The 21,739-nt window shown below is 42.9% G+C and overlaps 1 protein-coding gene across 7 annotated transcripts in view; it reads left to right on the forward strand.

Moving 5' to 3' along the window:
- The first annotated feature begins 432 nt into the window (after positions 1-432).
- The window catches only part of HEATR3 (HEAT repeat containing 3), a 70,022-nt gene continuing 48,715 nt past the window's right edge, over positions 433-21,739 (forward strand). For 3 of the 7 annotated variants that reach the window (XM_058707394.1, XM_058707397.1, XM_058707398.1), the window contains exons 1-11: positions 435-736; positions 867-1,039; positions 3,068-3,155; positions 4,532-4,644; positions 6,659-6,768; positions 9,539-9,679; positions 11,373-11,650; positions 16,653-16,743; positions 16,851-17,008; positions 17,505-17,587; positions 18,751-18,887. In XM_058707394.1, coding sequence (XP_058563377.1) covers positions 605-736; positions 867-1,039; positions 3,068-3,155; positions 4,532-4,644; positions 6,659-6,768; positions 9,539-9,679; positions 11,373-11,650; positions 16,653-16,743; positions 16,851-17,008; positions 17,505-17,587; positions 18,751-18,887 — 1,504 coding nt within the window. In that variant the 5' untranslated portion in view covers positions 435-604. Of the gene's footprint in view, positions 737-866; positions 1,040-3,067; positions 3,156-4,531; positions 4,645-6,658; positions 6,769-9,538; positions 9,680-11,372; positions 11,651-16,652; positions 16,744-16,850; positions 17,009-17,504; positions 17,588-18,750; positions 18,888-21,739 lie in introns of all 7 variants that reach the window. The other 4 variants (XM_058707393.1, XM_058707391.1, XM_058707395.1 and 1 more) reach the window with 3 other exon arrangements.

A 21,739-nucleotide genomic window follows, 5' to 3' on the forward strand; every position in this document is an offset into this window, starting at 1 on the left:
TAAGGGAATCCGTCTGATCAAACATAGATGTACATTCATTCTAAAACATCTAAAACAAAAACTGGGTTGTTTACTTGACGGGAGCTGTGCTATGCCCTGGGGGACACAAAAAGTCGTGGTTAATAATTTTGAGCACCTAAAATAAATATGTCAGGTTTGGTGTTAGGCGCCTTACACAATTTTATGTAAGCCTCACAATAACCTTGCAAGTTAGGTATCCTTAATCGCATTTTGGTTATTATGGAAATAAGAGTGTGGCGACGTTCAGTAACAATAAACGTCACTAGGCTCATGGGAGGCTGTAATCCCATTAAAACCCAGCCTCCTTCTTCCCGGGGGAGGAAAAACCCCTGACTCCGCTACTAACCCAGGTCTGGCCCCACCCCCACCATTACGCCTGCGCGCTCCCGGAGCCAGCCTCCTCCCCGCCGACACGCGGCGCGCTTGCGCACTGCTTCTCCATGTGGGCTCCGGCAGTCAGCGGGCCCGGCTGAGCAGTGGGGCCGGGAACCCCTCGGCAGCAGGACCCTGACACCAGCTCAGCAGCCTCCGCCGTCCTGCTGTTGCCCTCCTCTCTCGGTCTTTTCTCCCAGCGCACATCGCCATGGGCAAGAGCCGGACGAAGCGCTTCAAGCGGCCTCAGTTCTCTCCTACGGGCGACTGTCAGGCCGAGGCGGCGGCGAACGGGACTGAGGGAGAGGAGGACGACGGGCCGGCGGCGGAGCTGCTAGAAAAGGTGAAGCGGGGGCGCGCGGGGCTGCGAGGGGCGAGCTTCGCGCGGAGCCCTGGGCCAGCGCGGCGCGCCCCTGCCGCGGCCCCCGCGCCTGCGCTCTGCGCTGCGTCTGACACTTGCTCCTGTCCCGCAGCTCCAGCACCCGAGCGCCGAGGTCCGCGAGTGCGCCTGCGCGGGGTTGGCCCGGCTGGTGCAGCAGCGGCCTGCGTTGCCGGGCCTGGCGCGTCGGGACGCCGTGCGCCGCCTCGGGCCGCTGCTGCTGGACCCCAGCCTGGCGGTGAGGGAGACGGCGGCCGGCGCGCTGAGGTGAGCCGGGAGAGAGAGGGGTCGCGGCGGCCGGCCAGCGCTGTGTGCGTGCCACGCACCGTCGATTATCTCCGTGCCCTTGCCTTCGGCAGCTCGGGAGACCCAGAACTGCCCAGGGTCTCCCATTTGCAGAGGGGGGATTTGAACTCAGTCTGCAGACCCCTGAGGAGCGCACCCCCCTCCCCCAATCTCATCCCATCTGTCCAGCTGGCTGCTCCAGCTGCAAGCAGCCAACTGCCACGTATCCTCCTCCCCGCAAGGCCTAACATACATCGCTCCCTCTCCAGGAACCCCCAGAGTCCCGAGGTTCTGTGAGCTCTTCCAGTGCATGTGGCACGTGTTCTGGGTGCAGGGAGTTTGAGCAGGCAGAACATTGAGCAAGAGAGCTGAGATCCCTGCCTTCACAGAACCCGTGTTGATGAGGAGACAAGAGACTAGTAAACAGGTAAAACAGGAAATACTAGATAGTGAGAAGTGCCTTGGAGAGAAACAAGAGGATAATGAGTTGGAGGTGGGAAGTTCCTTTAAGTTATGATCTGTAGATGACACTTGATCTGATGCATCCGAGCCAGACCTGAAAATCCAGGGCAAAAGCATTCCCGACGGAGGGAAACAGCAAAGAAGTGAGGCAGCAAAGGACTTGGCCTGATTAAAGAACAGGAAGTTTAGTGTGGCTTTGCAGGGCAGGGGTGGGTATTACAGATGAGGTTGGAGAGGTGGACAGGGACTCGGTGGTGTAGGGCTAAAGGGCCTATGGTGAGCAGGAGTGGCCTGATCTAATTTATCTTTTGAAAAGGCTACTCTGGTGTCTGTGCAGAGAATGGACTGTAGAGGGGGCAAGAGTAGAAGGTAGTGTTTGCAATTCTTGACTCTCTGTCTATATCATGTTGCATTTGGTGCTTTAGCAGGTATATTTTGTGTATCCACTGTGCTCCAAGCAGTGGGCTAGGCTGTGGGCATGTGTTAGTGAACAAGATAGATATGACTTCTGTCTTACAGCTTTGAGGGAGACAGGCATTAGCCAAATAATGATTTGGTTATAAATCATTATATATGATAGATAGATAGATAGATAGATAGATAGATAGATAGATAGATAACTGGGGGGTTCAGAGAAGAAAGCCCTAAGGGAGGGGTGTTTGAGGTGAGCTCTAAGGGATGGATGGGGATTAGCCACATACTGGAGGAAACCACATGGAGGAAGCCCTACTCTTTCCCTGCAGCATGTGTACACTGGGAGCTCCTGGAAGGTTGTGGGGGCGTTTTCTGCACACTGGGAGCTCCTGGAAGGTTGTGGGGGCGTCTTCTGATTCATCTCCGTCTTCAGTGCCTGGCACAGTGCTGTGCACTCAGAAGGCAAGCAGGCAGTGGCTTCCCAATTAAAATTCAGTTTAGCCTGGCTTGCTTCAGGGGCTGTCCTTCAGCCTCACCCTTGTTGCCTTTGTAAGTCTTGATCCCAAGAAAAGTTCCTTTCATGTAAGATCATGCTGTGATTTGTTCACATTAAATGGGAAAAGTCTTCTCTCTCTTACTGCCCCTGTAGCCATGTACCTGTGTATTGTTTCAGACTTCAAAATTAAGTTGTCACATGACAAAGTCATTTGTTTACATCATGTGAAACAAGGATCAGAACAGATGAAATCTTTGGATTGATTCTGTGGCATCTTTTTTTTTTTTTTCTAATGTTTGTTTATTTTTGAGAGAGAGAGAGACTGAGTGTGTGCGGGGAAGGGGTAGAGAGAGTGAGAGAGAAAGAATCCGAAGCAGGCTCCAGGCTCTGAGCTGTCAGCACAGAGCCTGAAGAGAGACTCGAACCCACGGACAGTGAGACCATGACCTGAGCTGAAGTCGGATGCTTAACCAACTGAGCCACCCAGGCACCCCTGGTTCTGTAGCATCTTACAGAAATCATATGCAGTGTCATCTGGAAAACCTTAAGTATGGGTAGAAATTACATTTGAGAACTTTAAAGTGTTTTTGTGATGTGTGCTCTGAGAAAGTAAAACTTATTTTAAACTTTTTGTGTAGAAATCTCAGTGCTTGTGGAGGTTTTGAAGTTTGTGATGACATGGTGACTAAGGATATCATGACTCCTCTGGTCGCACTGCTGAAAGAGGTAGGTGGTTTAAAAAGTATCTTCATGGCAATTTTTAATTGTAGCTTTTAGTATACGCACTTAGATTTTTTTTTTTTTTTAAGCCCTTTGGTATTAGTTATTTTGTCTTCCCTCAAAACATTCTATGGGCATTTTATTTCTTTTCCTAGAAACACAGATTTCTTCTCATTATACCAGTCTCCATTATTTTGTCCCCACTATTTTTTATTTATACGCTAGTTGGAAAAACCCTTTCTAAAACTATAGACTGACTCCTTTAGACCTTAAATTTTGTAAATAAAAGTAGTTTTTACATTTTTGTGTCAGGTTGTGTTTTATGTATTATTTAATCCTTCCAGCAGTCCTATTTGGAAGGTGTTATTCCTGTTTTAGAGATGAGAAAACTGAGGCACGGACTAGGAATTTGCCATGAAGACTACATTAAGTTTTCAAATTTAACATCACGCCAACCTTAGCGCATGACGTAGTTGAAGGGAATAAGGCGCTCTCTCTCTCTCTCTAGGCTGCTTCTAGTCCACTATTCTGTATTGATACATAACTTTTATTTAAGGCTTTATAAAGAATATCCAGTTTTGATGAGAGGCATCTCATCTTATTCTGTTCAGAGCATTGGTTCTGAACTGGTGGTGATTTTCCCCACAGGGGACATTTGGCAATGTCTGGAGACACTTTTGAGGTGTTGGCTACTGGCATGTAGTGAGTAGAGGCCAAGGATGCTGCTAACATCCTGCAGTGCACATGTGAACCCCACAACAAAGAATCATCCAGTCCAAAATGTCAGCGGTACTGAGATTGAGAATCTCTGCTTTAGAGGGGGCCATGGGCTGTGCTACAGGGCAGTCCTGCCCCGACTTCGGAGCCGAATACATGGATCTGAATCCCAGCTTTGCCATGTATTAAGCTACACTTTCTGCAATCTCGTACCTCAGTTTTCCTTTTGTAGCAGAAGATTGGGGGTAATAGATCCTCTGCCTCACAGGTTATGGTCAGGATTAAATAACCTAATGTAAAAGTGCTTAGAGTAGTGCCTTGTGCATGGAAGACCCTGTGTAGATGTTAGCTCCTATTGCGTGTTACCTTTCTGTGCCTGATTTACTGTCTTCATTGCATTAGATAAAATACTTTGTATTGATTCTACGTTTTAAAGTGTTAAATGCTTTGTATCCAGTTTGCACAATGACTTGTGAACTTTTCCCGTCTGTATTTCTTGCCAGAAGGGAACAGGACTGTGGGAAGGGTACTGCTTATGAGAATTTGATGAGCTCGTTAACCACTATAATTTCTGATGTTTAGTTTTTGTGTTTCTTCACTATCATTAGCCTTTTTGTTTAATTATTCTTTTGAACCAGGGTACTAATCATGATATTTGGTTGCAGTGTAGTGCCGGACTGGATTCAAATGAGATGTCTCCACAGGAAAAAAAAGATCAGAACAGAAATTCTATTGAGAACATAGCCAACGAGGCCATGAACGTGCTGTGGAATATATGGTAAGGTGCTTTCCGAACACAGCCTCCTGCTTCAACACTACTCAGGCTGCTGCTCATTCTGTAAAACTGTAGAGAGAGCTCTGTTCTCCTTGGTGGGCCTGTGACCTTAGGTGATCTAAGATCAGCCCTCCCTCCCAAGCCCTTTTCCTCATAGCATCGCTGTCTCTGTTTTTGCTTTATGACTTCTCTCCAATCATTGCTGCTGACAGAAGTAAGAGGAATCGTGGCCATTACCATGTACTCTACCCCAGTTACCCTCCACTGCCTGCATACCCTTGAGTGGTCATTGTCTTCAAGCTAGTCAAGCCCCTGTGCAGCAGCTGCTTCGGTCTAGCACCTGGACGAGACGGGGCCACAGACCTTGGCTGGTGCATTATTCCTCCACTCTAGCAATTGCCATTTGACAGGACCGCCGGTGCCTGAGAAGAGCTCCCTTGGCCCCAGTAGGAAGAAGGCCATGCTCTCCATGATTGCAGCAGTGGCAGGGTGGTGTGGACTTGCTTTTAGGAATGGAAATGGCTAGAAACACTACCTGGACTTATTTTTCCTACCCTATTTTATGTCCCACCTTTCTAACCGGGTTGTGTCATAGTTCCTTATTTTCTAGTCAACAGCAATGATACCTCCTGACCTAAAAGCACAGATGTATCTCAGAAAACAGGATTAAGTTGGATCCTGAAAAGCTGCCCACACAGCAGTCTGAACGTGCCGATGATTTCATTTCAAACTAGTGGATGCATTCCCCCGGAAAATTGGAGAGATCAGATTTGAGGAAATGAGCAAGTGGGTGGTTAACAGTTTCCTGTACCCAGGAACTTTAGCTTATTTAATTGTTAGAAGTTTTAAAAAATTTTCTTTGAAAAGAGCCTGAAAAAGTAGTCTCCACAGTGTCTCTTTCCTGAATGCCTGTGAGCCCTAACAGTACCATTTCCAGTTGTTCTAGCTTTTCACAGTTTTGTCTTCTGCTTCATGATTTTAAATCCTATATGTTTAAGTTGTATACGTGTGTATATATTTACAATTATCTTAACGCATGTATGCCTTATATTCCTGACTATATCTGATTCTGCTGTGGCCATCTTGAGGGTAGGCTCATAGCAGTGCTATAGTAACTAGGTGGGGTAGGTAGGTAGACAGATGGACAGAGAGTCAGGCAGAAAATAGTTTATCTTTCGATAACAAGATTGAATTTTGTAATTTAGTCACCTCTGTTTAATAACCTGATCCGCTCTTTTATTGTATCATGTGTATATGTGGTATGAACAGAGGGATACTTTTCTCTGGAAACAGGGATAAAATTATTAAAATTACCTTTCTTTTATACCCCGTATTTCGTATACTTGTTATATTTAGTTATATTTATTAATAACATTCTTAACATTAATTCTGATTTTTTTATTAAAAGATAGTGTAGCTTCAACTATATTTATGATAGCACTTTCTCTTCTGCAGACTGCAAATTCTGCTTGCTGATTATAATAGTCTAGAAGGAGTGAATAAAATTCATTTTATTTTCTTTTAAATTTGTGCTTTTTGTTTTACAAGCATAGAGGCCTTTTATCCTCACTTTATCTTACTATTACTGTTACACAGTGGAAGGAACAGTAGGCTGGACCCAAGGAACCACCACAAATAAAATGTGTGATCTTTGAATAGATCACTCCATCTTTGGGGCCTAGGTTTCCTCCTGTATGAAATGAGGATTAGAAGTAAATGGTAGTGATTTCTAAGATCTCTTCCAGCTCTAGCCTCCTATAAGGGAACTGGCGTGCAGGTAAAGAGATTGGTTAGAATGTCCTGGTGTGTTAGACATAAAAATACAGGTGGCCAGTCTGGTTTATGCACAGTGTATATGAATGGGCATTGGTTTCTTCATCTGTAAAAATGGTGGGTGCTTGACTCCAGCTCTTTAGTTCGTTTATAAAGCCTAATTTATCTTTTCATGAATTTCTGTGGTTGATTTCTTAATGTTAACATGTGAATAGTAAAACTTTTTTTTCCCCCTTCAATTTAGTGAATGCAGTAGTAGAGCAGTATCTATATTCAACAAAGAAGGGTGTTTGGAGATTGTATTAAAGTATTTAAGTAGGTTTTCCACCAATGTGGACCTGGCTATTTCAGTAGGTAAGTGAAGAAAAGGTGATGATTTATTAAGTATGTATGGCCTTATTCAAAAATTTTTATTCCAACATAGCATGTTTATTCTACAGGAGTGATTTTTTTTTCTCATTATATATAAATGTGTAACTGAGTTCTGTTTGTTTTGGATCTTTTAAAATCTGTGATTAATACTTTACTTACTCATACAGTTTTCCTGCTCTTCACTCTGAAAGGGAGGAAAGCAATTATGTGAGCAGGTGCGGTTTCTAGTGTATCACCATTCTTAGAGGGCTTTATTAAGTCTTGAAGCTTTTATCTCCCATTTACTGAGACGTAGTAACCCACAACTACCAGGCCTTTGAGCCAAAGTTAATTGGAATCTAGACTTATTTAAATGTCTTGTACCACTATCTCATACTCCCAGCAGAACACTGATAACCTGTGCTTTTTTTGAGAGAGGAAAGTAAGTGATTGAAATTTCACATAGGTCTGCTTCCCTTCTGTGGGACAGGGAAAGCCCAAGCTGGCAGCTTCAGCTGCCTTGCCTCCCTCACTTTCTCTCTGGGGGGTGAGAGAGCCAAAGTGAGGAGCCCTTATTCATTTCAGGAGACAGATTGCAGGGTGGGTGGCTCAACAGAACTCTGGGGACAGTGGAGAAATAATTGATGCAAAGCATTTCTTTTCTACCCATTATAATGACCAGGTATCCAGCTGTCCTTTTATTTAATTATGCATTTCTCCTGGCATGGACTAAGTGTGTTTTCTCTTAGTGATGCTTCTTTTGTCTCTAATGGATACTTTTAAGAGAACAGAAAAAAAAAAAAATAGTGGAGTAAATAATACTGGGAAAAATTTTTAAATCAGTTTCTCAAAATGGAATCTTTGGTGGAAGGGTGATTTATGAGTAAATGTGGATCTTAAAAACAGTTGAACTAGGAAATTTGTAGGTGGCTTTTCATTTCAGAAGACAATTTTTCTTACAATGAGGGAAATTGACAAAAGGTAGTTAATAGCTTTTATTTATTTTTTTAATTTTTTTTATATTTATTTATTTTTGAGAGACAGAGTGAGACAAAGTGAGACTGGGGGAGGGGCAGAGAGAGAGGGAGACACAGGAGTGGAAACAGGCTCCAGGCTCTGAGCTGTCAGCACAGAGCCTGACGCGGGGCTCGAACCCACAGACTGTGCGATCATGACCTGAGCCGAAGTCAGATGCTCAACCGACTGAGCCACCCGGGCGTCCGTAGTTAATAGCTTTTAAAAGAAAAACTTCACTTCTGTTTTTGTATCTTTTGTAGATTTAGTTATTTAAAAATTTTTTTCTCTAATAAACTTCTAAAAGATGGATCAGAATAAAATAATTTTGAATTGTATAATAGTGTTTTCTTTCCGCATTTAGCTAGATTCATGATTTTTTAAACAAATGTCAAGTTACTTTGGTTTGAAAATCAAGCAACGTTCACATGAAGTAAAGTGAACTTCTGAGACACTGTTCTTTATGTTAATATGGCTTTCTTTGCTCTTGTATTGTCTTTATGGTAGCAGCCATAGTTTCTCTAGGCTTTTGCTAAAGTGAATTTAGTTAGTCTCTTAGTGAAAAAAATTACATTTGGGCATACATATATATATATATATATACAGATATATATATATATATATATATATATATATATATATATATATATATATATACGCACACACACACATATGCATATTTATGGATTCGTATACATATGTGTTTTGGGAACCAAACTAGATCACAGAAGTAGCATATATTTTGACTAATTTGGATGGGTATGGTCAGCTTTGAAATTTTGAGACCTGAAAGAAATGGATTTGTTTGGAACACACTAAGAAAAACAAACTTGGGCTTGCTTCATCTTTGTGCTTCAGAGGTCTCTTCTGCCAAACCTGTCAGGCAATCCCAGTTGTTTTGATACTTTCAGTTAATTATTTCTAATATGCAAGTTGTAATCCATTATCTTGTTATAGTACAAGGTAGGAAGTAAGAACTAAATGATCATATGTCTATGAATACTGTAGCCATCTCTCAGTTTACTCATATTTTTATGTAAAATATTTTTTTAAGTCTTTTTTAATGTTGGTTTGTTTTTGATAGAGAGCGAGCAGGGGGAGGGGCAAAGAGAGAGGGGGACAGAGGATCTGAGGCAGGCTCCAGGCTCTGTGCTGACAGCAGAGAGCCTGACGCAGGGCTCAAACTCACAACCTGTGAGATCCTGACCTGAGCCACAGTCAGACGCTCAACCGACTCAACTCAACCCAGGTGCCCCTAAGATGCTTTTTTTCTTAAAGAAATATTGCTTCGCTAGAAATAAGTGCCCTAAGTTTTAAGGTCATGCTAAATTTAAAGGAAGCCAGAATGACCCCAAACCTGGGGCTTGTTCTTGACAGTGGAGCTGCTAAGAGTGTTGTCTGGGTACTGGTGTTTGGTCCACAGGCTGTTTACTACCAGTCCACTGTAAGTACAGAAATTGAGGAGAAACTTTTGTAAATGTTCATAGCAATTCCATGTTGTCACAACATTTAAGAGCCTTTTAAATTGTATTTTGTGAAAGTATATTGTATAAAGAATTAGAAATTAAGAAAAAGAAAAAAGTCACTGATCTTCGAGGAGCCTCATTTGCATGTATCATGCTTGAAGTAAAGCGTATCTATCTTACAAAAGCTACCTGTGTCTGAAGAAGTTGTAAAGATGCAGATGTTTTCTGATGAGTTAGATTGGTATAAATTACCCTAGCAGATTTCATTTGTTTCTTAATTTTTATCTTTATAGCATATTGTTTGCAGACAGTGACTGAAGATAACCCAGAGCTGCTGAACTCTTTCACTGCCCCAGCATTGCATGTACTGGAGTCAGCAATGCTTTCTCCAGTCAGTTCCATGGACTACATTCTGTTAAAGACATTGGTGGCAGGTAAAATTTAGCGATTTTGCGACAGTGTCTTTTTTTAGTAATATGTAATGGGTAGAGATGGGGGCCAAAATTCAATCATTCGTTCATTTCACCACATCAGGACTTTCTGGTATATGTCTGTTCTGAAAATTTAATATTTATGTGGAGATGCTTAATTCAAGAGGTTATGCATAGGGGTGCCTGGGTGGCTCAGGTGGTTGAACATCTGATTCTTGGTTTCAGCTCAGGTCATAATCTCATGGTTCGTGGGCTCCTGATAGCATGGAGCCTGCTTGGAATTCTCTCTCTCTCTCTTTGTTCCTCTCCTGCTCATGCACTCTCTCTTCTTTTTCTCTCTCTCAAAATAAATAAACATTTAAAAAAATTACATGTAATGTAGAATTTACCGTCTTGACCATTTTTAAGTGTGCAGTTTAGTAGTGTTAAGTACATTCAACGTTGTTGTGCAACCAATCTCCAGGACTTTTCATCTTGCAAAAGTGAGGCTCTGTACACATTGGACAACTCCCCATCTCCCCCTCCTCCCGGCCCCCAGCAACTACCCTTCTACTTTCTGTTTCTATGAATTTGACTTCTTTAGGTGCCTCATATAAGTAGAATTATACAGTGTTTTTCTTTCTGAAGCTGGCTAATTTATTGTTTTATTAAAAACATTTTTTTTAATGTTTATTTTTGAGAGATAGAGAGACAGAGCATGAACACAGGAGGAGCAGAGAGATAGGGAGATGCAGAATTAGAAGCAGGCTCCAGGCTCCAAGCTGTCAGCACAGAGCCCGATGCGGGGCTCAAACCCACGAACCACGAGATCATGACCTGAGCCCAAGTCGGATGCTTAACTGACTGAGCCACCCAGGCCCCCTGTTTTATTATTTTTAAAAAATTAAAAAAAATTTTTTTAAAGTGAGCTCTCCACCCAACATGGGACTTAAACTCATGACTCCAAGATCAAAAGTCACAAGCTGTACCAACTGTGACTAATTTCATTTAGTATAACGCCCTCAGAGTTCATCCATGTTGTAACGTGTCAGAATTTCCTTCCTTTTTAAGGCTGAATACTATTGCACTATATATATTTATCACATTTTGTTTAACCATTCATCCATGGTTGGGCACTTGGGTTTGTGGCTGTTGAGTAATGCTGCTGTGAATATGGGTATACACATATCTGTTCGAGTCCCTGCTTTCACTTCTTTTGGGTAGGTACCAGGAAGTATTTTTATTATAACTGACTAACGAGTAACAGGTGGCTCCCGTTCTGTAGAACCTGCTCTCTGGTTTGTCCATGAGACCTTGGAATTTTAGTACATTTAATTCTACTCCTGGAGTATAAGAAGCTGCCTAGGAGGGCAGCTCAGATTAAGATGAAAGAGAGTGGGCAACTTAATTTGTCATTTCAAGTGAAACCTGATCAGCCTTCTCTTGGTCTGTTGCTGTGTGGTGTATCAGAGAAAGGCATTGAGTGCCAAGGAAGGGAGATGATTGTGGAGGATGGTAACAAAGAGAGCTGCCTCTGTGCAAAGGTTTTTTTGTGTGTGTGTGGACATTTAATAAAAACTAAACAGAGGTGGAGGAGGGTTTGACATTTTTTGAAATCCCATCTGAGCTTAAAGAACCAATCTCATGGAAACTGGATTTAATAAAAGCTTTCACAGGGGATTCCTTATGTGCATCCCCCCCCCCCCCCCCCCCCCAGGAACAGTTTGGAACCTAAAAGACATTATTCCATCCAAGAGTCAGGCAGAAATCATGAATGCCATACTGAAGATCTTATCGGAAGTGTTGGAAGTGGATGCTGGTGAAATAGTTATTCAAATGAAGGAGGCCGAAACTCAAAGGTTAAAAGCGGCAGCAGAGACGGAGGAGATTCGAGAGAATGCCAGTGGTGACAATCTGATTGAAGACGATGAAATGGAAGAAGTTCCTCATAAAAGAAAAGTCAGAAGGAAAACTTTCATTTCAGATTTACTTCCAGTAAGTCAGATTGATGGTTGCAATCCTGGATTAATACAGCTGTTTTCTTTTAATAGGTCGCCAAAGCTTTGCAGAAAAATGTTACAGCAAAATTAAATATAAAGTGAACTCCAGTAAAAATCAGTCCTTTTTCCCCATCGACTCTCGTGGTCACATTATAAATCTACTCCCAAAGGGGGAAAAGAAATCTCCTATCTAAAATTAAACTTTTATATACAGAATATTTCAAAGAGGGGATAGACCCGTCTTTTTAGAACACTTTAAGTAGCATGCAGACACCTTCCTAACTCCTGTGTCTCCCCTCTTTGTTACATATTCTGCAAGACTGTCTTCAAACTAAAGGAATTTTTACTTTGCTTGGCTCGTCCCCTTGCATTCTTGTCTCTTTTTTAGTATTTATCCTTAAAAATAGCAAGCCCTCGTTTGCCCACTGCTGCTGGGCAGAGAAGGTTGGGTGCTTATGAGAATTGATGGGTTTTAGGGTTTGCCAAATGGGTGGTTGTGACATGCTTGTGTCGGAGTAAAGGTGAGCAAACTTAGGTGCAGGGAGCATGTCAGCGGAGCCGGTCAGCAGAGATGGAGCCATACCTTGGAAAAACATTTCCCCCAAGGAGGAGAGCAGGGTGGACAGCAGGTTGGCTTTCTTCATTCAGGTGCACATTATCTGTGCTCCTGCAGTGTGTCAGGCACCGTGCCAGATGCTGATGCTAGAAAGACAAGACATTTTCATCTTAAGGGACCTGCTCCATCTTGGGAGGACAGACCCATAATTAGGATGTATTATAATATGCCGTGCCAGGAGCAGTGATAGGGCTGTGCACAGATTTCTGAGGTAGTAGTGTTTTATAGAGAGGCACACCAGATCTATGGCCCTGATGGGAGAGGAGAGGAAGAGGTAGTCAGAGCAGGCTTTTTGGACAGAACACCTCACTGTCTAGGATGGGGTAGGAACAGCATGACGAAAGCAGGTTGGTGTCGTTAGGGGGCCTGGAGGCAGGGGACATCAGTGAGGCTGCTGGCTTTCTTCATTCCGAAGGAGGATGATGAAGCCTGGGCCGGAAGAGTGCTATTTCCACTCCCTCACACTTTCTGCAATTCTGCATGTGGCTTGTCGCGATTTGTATAAAGTGAACTGAAACTGAGCTGTCTTTAGTCAGTGTCTTAGAGTTTTGAGAAGTTTGTGCCCAATAAAAATTCTCTAAATGGAATATACCTGAAAAGAAATATAACAGTATCTTACTTTCCTGGGTTCACAAAGTCTTGTAAAGCACAGATCGGTGCTATTTTAGCGAAGTCAAAATGTTGTAGCTGGAGCTACTCTCCCACCCCCGTGGCTAGCCCTTAGGTACACAGCAGCGCGGTGAGTTGTGGGGCCACTATGAAAGTGAGAAGCCTGGAGCTGCTTGCAAATCATAAAGTCGCTTCAAAATCATGGCACCCCTTTTGGTGCAGGCAGGCACATATTTGAACCCCAGATTTCTTTTTTGTCTGTAGTCTGAGTACAATTTAAAGCCAGTAAAACAAAATAGACAAAGGCATAGCCATGTGCCTTATCCTTGCAAAGGGGTATTTATAAAGAACCCTAGGAACATTTTTCTGTTCAGTTGTCACGGGAACGGTCAGTCCTGGATCTGGGACATACGTGGCTTCCATCTGGGGAAAGTGACAGATCAGGGCTTGGAGGCTCTTCTGCAGCCGTGGTATTGCGCTGACCTTATCCCAACTGGTGCACACAGACCACGTTTTACCACGACAAATGCCCGTCAGCAGAAGCCGAGATTACAGGTGGGCTGTCGGGGAACCCTGAAATACCTGAAACCCCTCCCGGGGAGCGGGAGAACAGCACCCTGGAGTTCTGCACCCTCAGCCTTGCTTCCAGGGGGCTCCTAGGGGGAGAAGGTGGGGACTGAGATCCATGTCTACCAAGACGAAAGTGCCATGGTGTAAAAAGTGTTGATATTTAACTGTTGTTTAGGCACTTACTCTCCCAGCTATTATTTAAAAATAGAACATTGGTGCTTATAAAATGCAGTGTTTCCTCATAACAAAACTTGTTTTTTAAAGTCTATTAACATAACCGAGTAGACAGGATGGTTAACACGCTGGTCAGCCAGCCAGTGTTTAAGTGCCAGTAGGGTGCTGGGCATCATGCTGGTATGTGCCAGGAATATAAAGTGTGTAATGCTTGTCGGCTCTGGTCTTTCTCACTGCCCGGTGGCTGGTGCAGCAGTCCTTCGGGATCAAAACCTTTAATCACATCGTTTAACTTAAGAAGATATGGCCACAAATATGTAGAGAAGGAACCAGCCCAAGTTGTTGTTTTAGCATAGGCAGAAATAGAGGAGTCTCTCGCCCAGCTTCCACAGTTATCAGTGATCAAATCATAGTCTGTTTTATTTCATCTATTTCCCCACCTTCTCTCCCATCTCAGTGCTGAACATTTTGAAGCAAATCTCAGATGTCATAACATTTCATCTAGATTGGCTCTTTATGTTAGTTTGATGACAGTAAGAAGCAGGGAACTGTTCTGAGCAAGAGAATTACATAAAGAAGTAGAACTTAATTTCAGGATTCTTGAGTCAGATCTTCATACATCTCAAGGGAATGGGAGCTCAGCAAGAACATATCTTACTTAACTTTGAGTCTTCTCTAATAAATGTTTACTTGAACGTCATATGCACAGCAGATAGGAATAATTTTTATGTACATTCTTGCCAGTGATAAAAGGAATACAAATGGAGGGATTCCTAAGCTTACATGTTTTAAATTAACACGTTGCTTTTAAAATAATTATTAATAAATGTATTATCTTTTTTTTTTTAATTTTTTTTTTCAACGTTTTTTATTTATTTTTGGGACAGAGAGACACAGAGCATGAACGGGGGAGGGGCAGAGAGAGAGGGAGACACAGAATCGGAAACAGGCTCCAGGCTCCGAGCCATCAGCCCAGAGCCTGATGCGGGGCTCGAACTCACGGACCGCGAGATCGTGACCTGGCTGAAGTCGGACGCTTAACCGACTGCGCCATCCAGGCGCCCCTAATTTTTTTTTTTAACGTTTTATTTATTTTTGAGACAGAGAGAGACAGAGCATGAATGGGGGAGGGGCAGAGAGAGAGGGAGACACAGAATCGGAAGCAGGCTCCAGTCTCTGAGCCATCAGCCCAGAGCCTGACGCGGGGCTCGAACTCACGGACCGCGAGGTCATGACCTGAGCTGAAGTCGGCCGCTTAACCGACTGAGCCACCCAGGCGCCCCAAATGTATTATCTTTTAATTTATTATTTTAAATTTATTACTATTTTGTTTTTGTTGTAGATACTTATTTTAAAAATTTTTTTTATTTTGAGAGAGAGAGCACAAGTTGGGGAGAGGGGCAGAGAGAGAGGGAGACAGAATCCCAAGCAGGCTCTGCACCATCAGTCTAATGCAGGGTCTCAAACCCATGAACCGTGAGGTCACGACCTGAGCCAAAGCTATGAGTTGGATGTCTGACTGGGTCACCCAGGCGCCCCAGATTTCACTTTAAGGAACCTCTGCGTCCAGTGTGGGGCTTGAGCTTACAACCCTGAGATCAAGAGCTGTATGCCGTACTGACTGTGCTGGCCAGACACCCCTATTTATTATTCTTTAATAATAATTTTGAAAATTGGCTGGCTCAGTCAGAGGAGCATGTGACTCTTGATCTCAGGGTCGTGGGTTTGAGCCCACATCAGGTGTAAAGATTACATAAATAAAACTTTTTTTTTTTTTTTTTTAATTTTTTTTTTTTTAATGTTTTTTATTTATTTTTGGGACAGACAGAGACAGAGCATGAACGGGGAGGGGCAGAGAGAGAGGGAGACACAGAATTGGAAACAGGCTCCAGGCTCCGAGCCATCAGCCCAGAGCCTGACGCGGGGCTCGAACTCACGGACCGCGAGATCGTGACCTGGCTGAAGTCGGATGCTTAACCGACTGCGCCACCCAGGCGCCCCAATAAAACTTTAAAAAAATAAAAATAAATAATTTTGAACATGGTTCAAAATTACAGTCAAATCATTGTACAAGAAGTTGGTGGGAGATTGTAAATCAGTGTGAACCTTTCTGAAGGGAAAATAGGAACATGTCACAAGATCTGTAGATGTCCCTTTTGACCCAGTAAATCTGAGGAAATGTCATATCCCAGTAATCTGTAATATTCCAAATTAGTGGCATGCTTAATAAATGATAGTGTATCTGTTAAATAGAATACTATAGAGGCATTGAGAAGGCAGTTAGAAACCTGTTGAAATTGGGAAGCATTCAGACAATGAAATACACGTTATTTTTAGCTTACCCACTCTTCTGGAATATCAGTGTAGCTATTTCACTTTTCATAGGTAACTTGAGAATTAAGGTCATGTAAATTTATACAGCCCATTTTAAGAATAGTAATTGATAAGTTCATGTTAATTATTTCCAGAGGAAAAAAGTTCTCCCCTTTTTTCAGTCTTAAAGAAATGCTTTATTTCGGTCTTCAAAGAAAGCCAGGAAGCAAGCCTGTCTGCGTATACGGGCTTGTTAGTAATTCTTGTTAATGCAGTCTTTTCCAAGAGGACATGTAAGCACCTAAAAGCAGGTTTGTTGTGGATAAGTGCCTGGTCTCTGAAATGAGCTCTTGTTTTAATCTTAGTGGGCTGAGCTCCTTCTTAACACATTAGATTAAGTTTCAGGGTGAATTCAGTTCAGAATTCCTGAATATTTACCTGTTCTCTGCAGCTAACTAAGCAACACTTAGAGAACAGCCATCCAGAGAGATGGAAGCACAGTTATCAGTGGCCTGCTGCACAGTGCCAAGAGGAATCATAATGCTTATTTGTATTTGAGCACGTTAGGACTTTTCTTCTGGCTGCCCCTTCCCCCAAGCGCTCTAGTCCAAGGGTAGAAATCATGTAGTAGGCTCTAACTAAGGACATCCACGTGAAAATATTTTCCCAAACATTGAGAGTTGGTTGGTTGATTTTTTTTTTTTTTTTTTTAAAGCCCACTGACAAGGAACTGAGAGAAGCCATGGCATTGTTGACAGCTCAGCAGACTGCTCTGGAAATTATCGTCAACATGTGCTGCAGTGAAGGTTTGTCACCAGTTTACACTGAGACGTTCTGCCCCTGGACTGAAAGGGCAGCTTCCATGAGGATTTTCTTAAATATTCCAATTATGTGTGGTTCGCACTCTTCCCAGATCCCTCCGACGATGAGTGGGAAGAGCTTTCTAGCAGCGATGAGAGTGATGCATTTATGGAGAATTCCTTCAGCGAGTGTGGTGGCCAGTTGCTCTCTCCCCTCTGCCTCTCCCATGAGGTTCACACTGCTTTCACCAACTACCTCATCCCAAAGAAGGTAGTCTGTTTTTTGGTTTTTTTTTTAATTTTTTTTTTTAACGTTTATTTATTTTTGAGACATGAACGGGGGAGGGTCAGAGAGAGGGAGACACAGAATCTGAAACAGGCTCCAGGCTCTGAGCTGTCAGCACAGAGCCTGACGTGGGGCTCGAACTCACGGACCGCGAGATCATGACCTGAGCTGAAGTCGGCCGCTTAACCGACTGAGCCACCCAGGCGCCCCGAAGGTAGTCTGTTTTAAGTCTAGCCTCATTCTGGAGCATGGGGAGGGCTAGCTATTCACTGTGTATTGGAAAGACGTTTGCTCACACTGTAGGTAACTGGCAGGAAGCAAGCTAGGACTAACGCTACCAGGAGTACGAGGAACAGTAAGTAGGTCCTCACCACGTCTGACCATTTCACGTAGAGGTAACATATTGGGATTTGAAAAAGGGATCTTGTGTAAAATGACACTACTCTTTAACCTTTGCTTTACTGCCTTCTTTTAAATCTAGATTTTTGAGAAAACTGCCTTTCCAAACAGCATTGCAGTTGACCTATGTTCTAGAAGTCCCACTTGGAAATCTTTGGTTAGAAAGTAAGAACTTTTCTATTTTCAAATTTTTTTTTTTTTAACGTGTATTTATTTTTGAGACAGGGAGAGACAGAGCATGAACTGAGGAGGGTCAGAGAGAGGGAGACACAGAATCTGAAACAGGCTCCAGGCTCTGAGCTGTCAGCACAGAGCCCGACGTGGGGCTTGAACTCATGGACTGTGAGATCACGACCTGAGCCGAAGTCGGCCGCTTAACCGACTGAGCCACCCAGGCGCCCCAAACTTTTCTATTTTCAAAACTATTTGTTATTATGTGATTATGTGAAACGATGGGCCTTTAAATAGAAGATGCTGACTCTCCCCAGATTCAAGAGTTCTATTCTTATGTGTATTCCCTAGAAAAAGGGGTGCATATGTGCACTAAGCCATGAGAATGTCCATGGCAGTGTGGTTCATAGTTGCCCCAACCTGCCAACAACCTCAATGTCCATCAGCAGCAGAATGGATAAATAGATTTTGACATAATCATACAGCAGAATATGTACAGCACTAAAAAAAAAAAAAAAAAAAAAAAAAAAGCCGAACTGGAACATTGAGCAAGAAGGCAAGGCACAAAAGAATAATCACACTGTGATTCCACTTTTACAAAGTTCAAAACCTGGTAACACTTAACTGTTTTGTCTCAGGAGACATACGTAGGTGGTAAACCTATAAAGAAGAGCAAGGAAATGTTTACCATAAAAGCCTGGATAGTGGTGACCTTTAGGGGTCAGAGAGGTGGGGCGTGATAGGGAAGGGGTAGATGGGCTGTGGGGGTGCTGGCGGTGTTTATTATCTGGGTGCGCAGTGTTTGCTTTATAAAATATGAATAAACTATTAAACTCTATATATGTGTTGAGCACTTTACGTATGTCATATTTCACAATTAAAAATAGTTCAGATGCTGCTGTGCATAAAAATTTTTCTAAAGCAGATTCCCTGTGACTCATAAGTGAGTAATTGTGCCGCAAGCCCTGAGTGCTCAAGCAATTTGATTAGGTAGATAAACAGTTCACCTTAAGATTCTTTGTTAATAGCCATATACCTTCTGCTTGCAGATATTCCCAGCCAGAGCCTGAAGCTTAGGTGGAAAGTTAATACTGGATTCTGTTGGATAATAGACCGCATTAGGGAAACAGACCGCATTTTTTTTGCTTCCTTTCCAGGATGAACACTATTCAGTGCAGAGCCCTCGTGTGTCTCCAGAGTCTCGTATCCCTCCTGGATGTGGACCATCTGGGGGGAGCCGCAGCTCTTCAGACACTTGCACAACATCTGTCACAGCTGCTTTTTTCGCAGCCAGGTAAATATTTAGGCCTCATTGCAAAAGACTATTTGGATCAAGCAGAATTTTGAAGGGCCAGGAACTTGGACTTTGGCATTGTACTGTGTTTGTCATCCAACCTGAAGAACCTTTCCCAAGCACTAAGAGTCATATTTATAGTTTCCAGAGGTATAGGGTCCAGCCCATATGCTGGTTTATGGGTTGTATTTGTTTTATTATTAAGATTTCTTGCATCCAGTTATGTCAGGCCAATAAGGGTGAATCACAAATATCGTAAATATTAAGCCCCATTAAGATATTCAGGTAATTCTCTAGTCTTTCTTTTCTTTCTTTTTTTTAAGCATTCTTTTTTTTTCTTTTTTAGATTTTTTTCTTTTTTTATTTTTATTTGAGAGAGAAAGAGCAAGAGGGAGAGAGGGGCAAGGGAGAGAGAGAGCGAGAGTGAGTGAGAGAGAATCCCAAGCGGGTCCATATTGTCTGCGCAGAGCCCGACCCAGGGCTTGATCCCACAATCCTGGGATCATGACCTGAGCCAAAATCAGGAGTCGGACGCTTAACTGACTGAGCCACCTGGCCACCCTAAACATAAAATATAAACATAAACATAAAATCATTGATTTATATTTGATTGGGTAATCTATACATGTATCACAGAATTCACAAGTTACTACAGGACATAAAGCAGAGAGCCTCCCTCCTTTTCCTCACACCACCCAGTTCCTCTCCCAGAGTCCATCACTGTTACCAGTTCCTTGTGTGTTCTTCCAGAGAAATTCTCAATATCAAATATGTATATGATTTGAAAAAAAAGTATATACATGTGTTCTTAAGGGAAATGGTAGACTACCAGATACACAATACTGTACCCTGCTTTTTTCTAACACATTTCTATTTTCAAACACCTTTGCATGGTAAGAGGTATTACCAAGGTCTCTAATATGGATCAATTTCATTTGTACATAGAGACCTAGGGAGATGCCATATGTAGTTAACTATTTTTTCTAAGTGACCTAGCTGTATAAGGGTTAATGCATGTTCTTCTAACAGATTTTCATAGTTTGTGGTAGTAGAATCTCATTTGACTTGGTCACATGACACTATAGCAGCTCAAGCCAAACAAACAATGAGAGACTGAGAGGGAGGGAAAAATAGTACTTTATGTAGCAAAGGAAAATTCTCCACATTGCCCTATTTAACATGTATGTCTGCAGTGAGAGTAATTTGGGAGATAAGAATCTGCTGCTCTCAGATCCTCAATTTCAGAGTGTCTTTAGGGAGTTTTTGAGGGTAAACTTGAAGATATATAATATTTGCTTTCTGTACTAACCTTAGAATTTAACCACCAAATAAGATGTAACCTTGCTGTGTTACCATTGGTGTATTACTCACAAATCTCATTGTTAAGTATTTATTTGACGTATCTCTCCTCTTCTTAGACACATCATTAAGTCAAGAGCTGAAACTCTTAGGGGAACCAGGCTGGCTCAGAGGAGCATGTGTCTCTTGATTTGGGGTCATGAGTTTGAGCCCCATGTTGGGGATAGAGATCACTTATATAAATAAGACTTCAAAAAAAAAAGTTGAAACTCTTAAAAGATCAAAACATGGTCGATTTTGACTAAATGCAAGTGTCTGTATAAACATTCATTCGAGAGTTTCTCCCCAGTTCTTTGTTTTAAAGATTTTTAAATTATCATTATTTTTAAATATTTTATTTTTAAGTAATCTCTCCACCCAACATAGGGCTCAAACTCAACCCCGAGATAAGAGTCGTTTGCAACTCTGATTGAGCCAGCCAGGCACCCAATTCCCAGTTCTTTTAGACATCTATTTTGCACTCCATCAAGTTAATATGAGGTGCTGTGCTTTTAATAGTGCATGTTTCAGAAGTTCTATGTCATTTTTAAAAATTGAGTAAATGTTCAGAAACCCGTATATAGTTATTCTGTCTCTCCTGACCTGCCAACATTTGTTAGTCAGCAGATGTAATTTTCCAGTGATCTCAGGCTGTGCATTCTTTCACCGGTGCGATCATGTGAAAACTGTGCCCAGCCACACCTAACACACGATATGGACAGGACTGGGCAAGCTCTGGCTGCAGAAGTGACTTGTCAGCGTGAGGTGGCCAGATAACTGTAGCTTTTTTTTTTTTTTTCCCCCAATGTTTGTTTATTTTTGAGAGACAGACACTGAAAATCCTGAGCAGGCTCCACGCTGTCAGTGCAGAGCCTAATGTGGGGCTCGAACTCATGAGCCGTGAGAGTCATGACCTGAGCCAAAATCAGGAGTGGGAAGCTTAACCGAATGAGCCACCCAGGCGCCCCCACTGTAGCTTTGTGTTTGTCTCCCAGTCTTACGAACCAGGCAGAGATTTGGATGGTGTTGGGGGGGGGGGGGTGGTCACTGGAGAGGGGGATATTTTATCTGACTTTTGCTGACATTGTGGCTCCTGTCAGCCCAGCTGAATGTCCCATGGTAGGGGAGGGAGGGGGCTACTGTTGCTCAGGCCCTCTCCCATCCACCCATTCACATGGGTGCCCTGTAGGGAGCCGGGCCAAATGGGATTGTGCACAGCCATCCTCCCAGGGGAGCATGACCTATCCAAGCCTATCACTGCTTCTAAGACCTGCCTAACCGGAGGGGATCCTGTCTGCCTCACTGGCAGAACAAACTGTCATGTCTTGCCTCTGAGCCATTTTTTCAGTGGGAGTCCAGTCAAGGTACTGGAAGCCCCATCTCCAACTAGCAGAAAGAGTTTGTTTCACTTGAGTAAGTGCACATATGCTGTGCCTCTGCTGTGCAGAAAACAGGTATGCTTCTCCCAGTTCAGCTGGCTATTTGTGGTGCCTGATGCTTGCACATTTATTACC

This window comes from Neofelis nebulosa, chromosome 17 (assembly GCF_028018385.1).
Source record: "Neofelis nebulosa isolate mNeoNeb1 chromosome 17, mNeoNeb1.pri, whole genome shotgun sequence".
Taxonomy (NCBI): domain Eukaryota; kingdom Metazoa; phylum Chordata; class Mammalia; order Carnivora; family Felidae; genus Neofelis; species Neofelis nebulosa.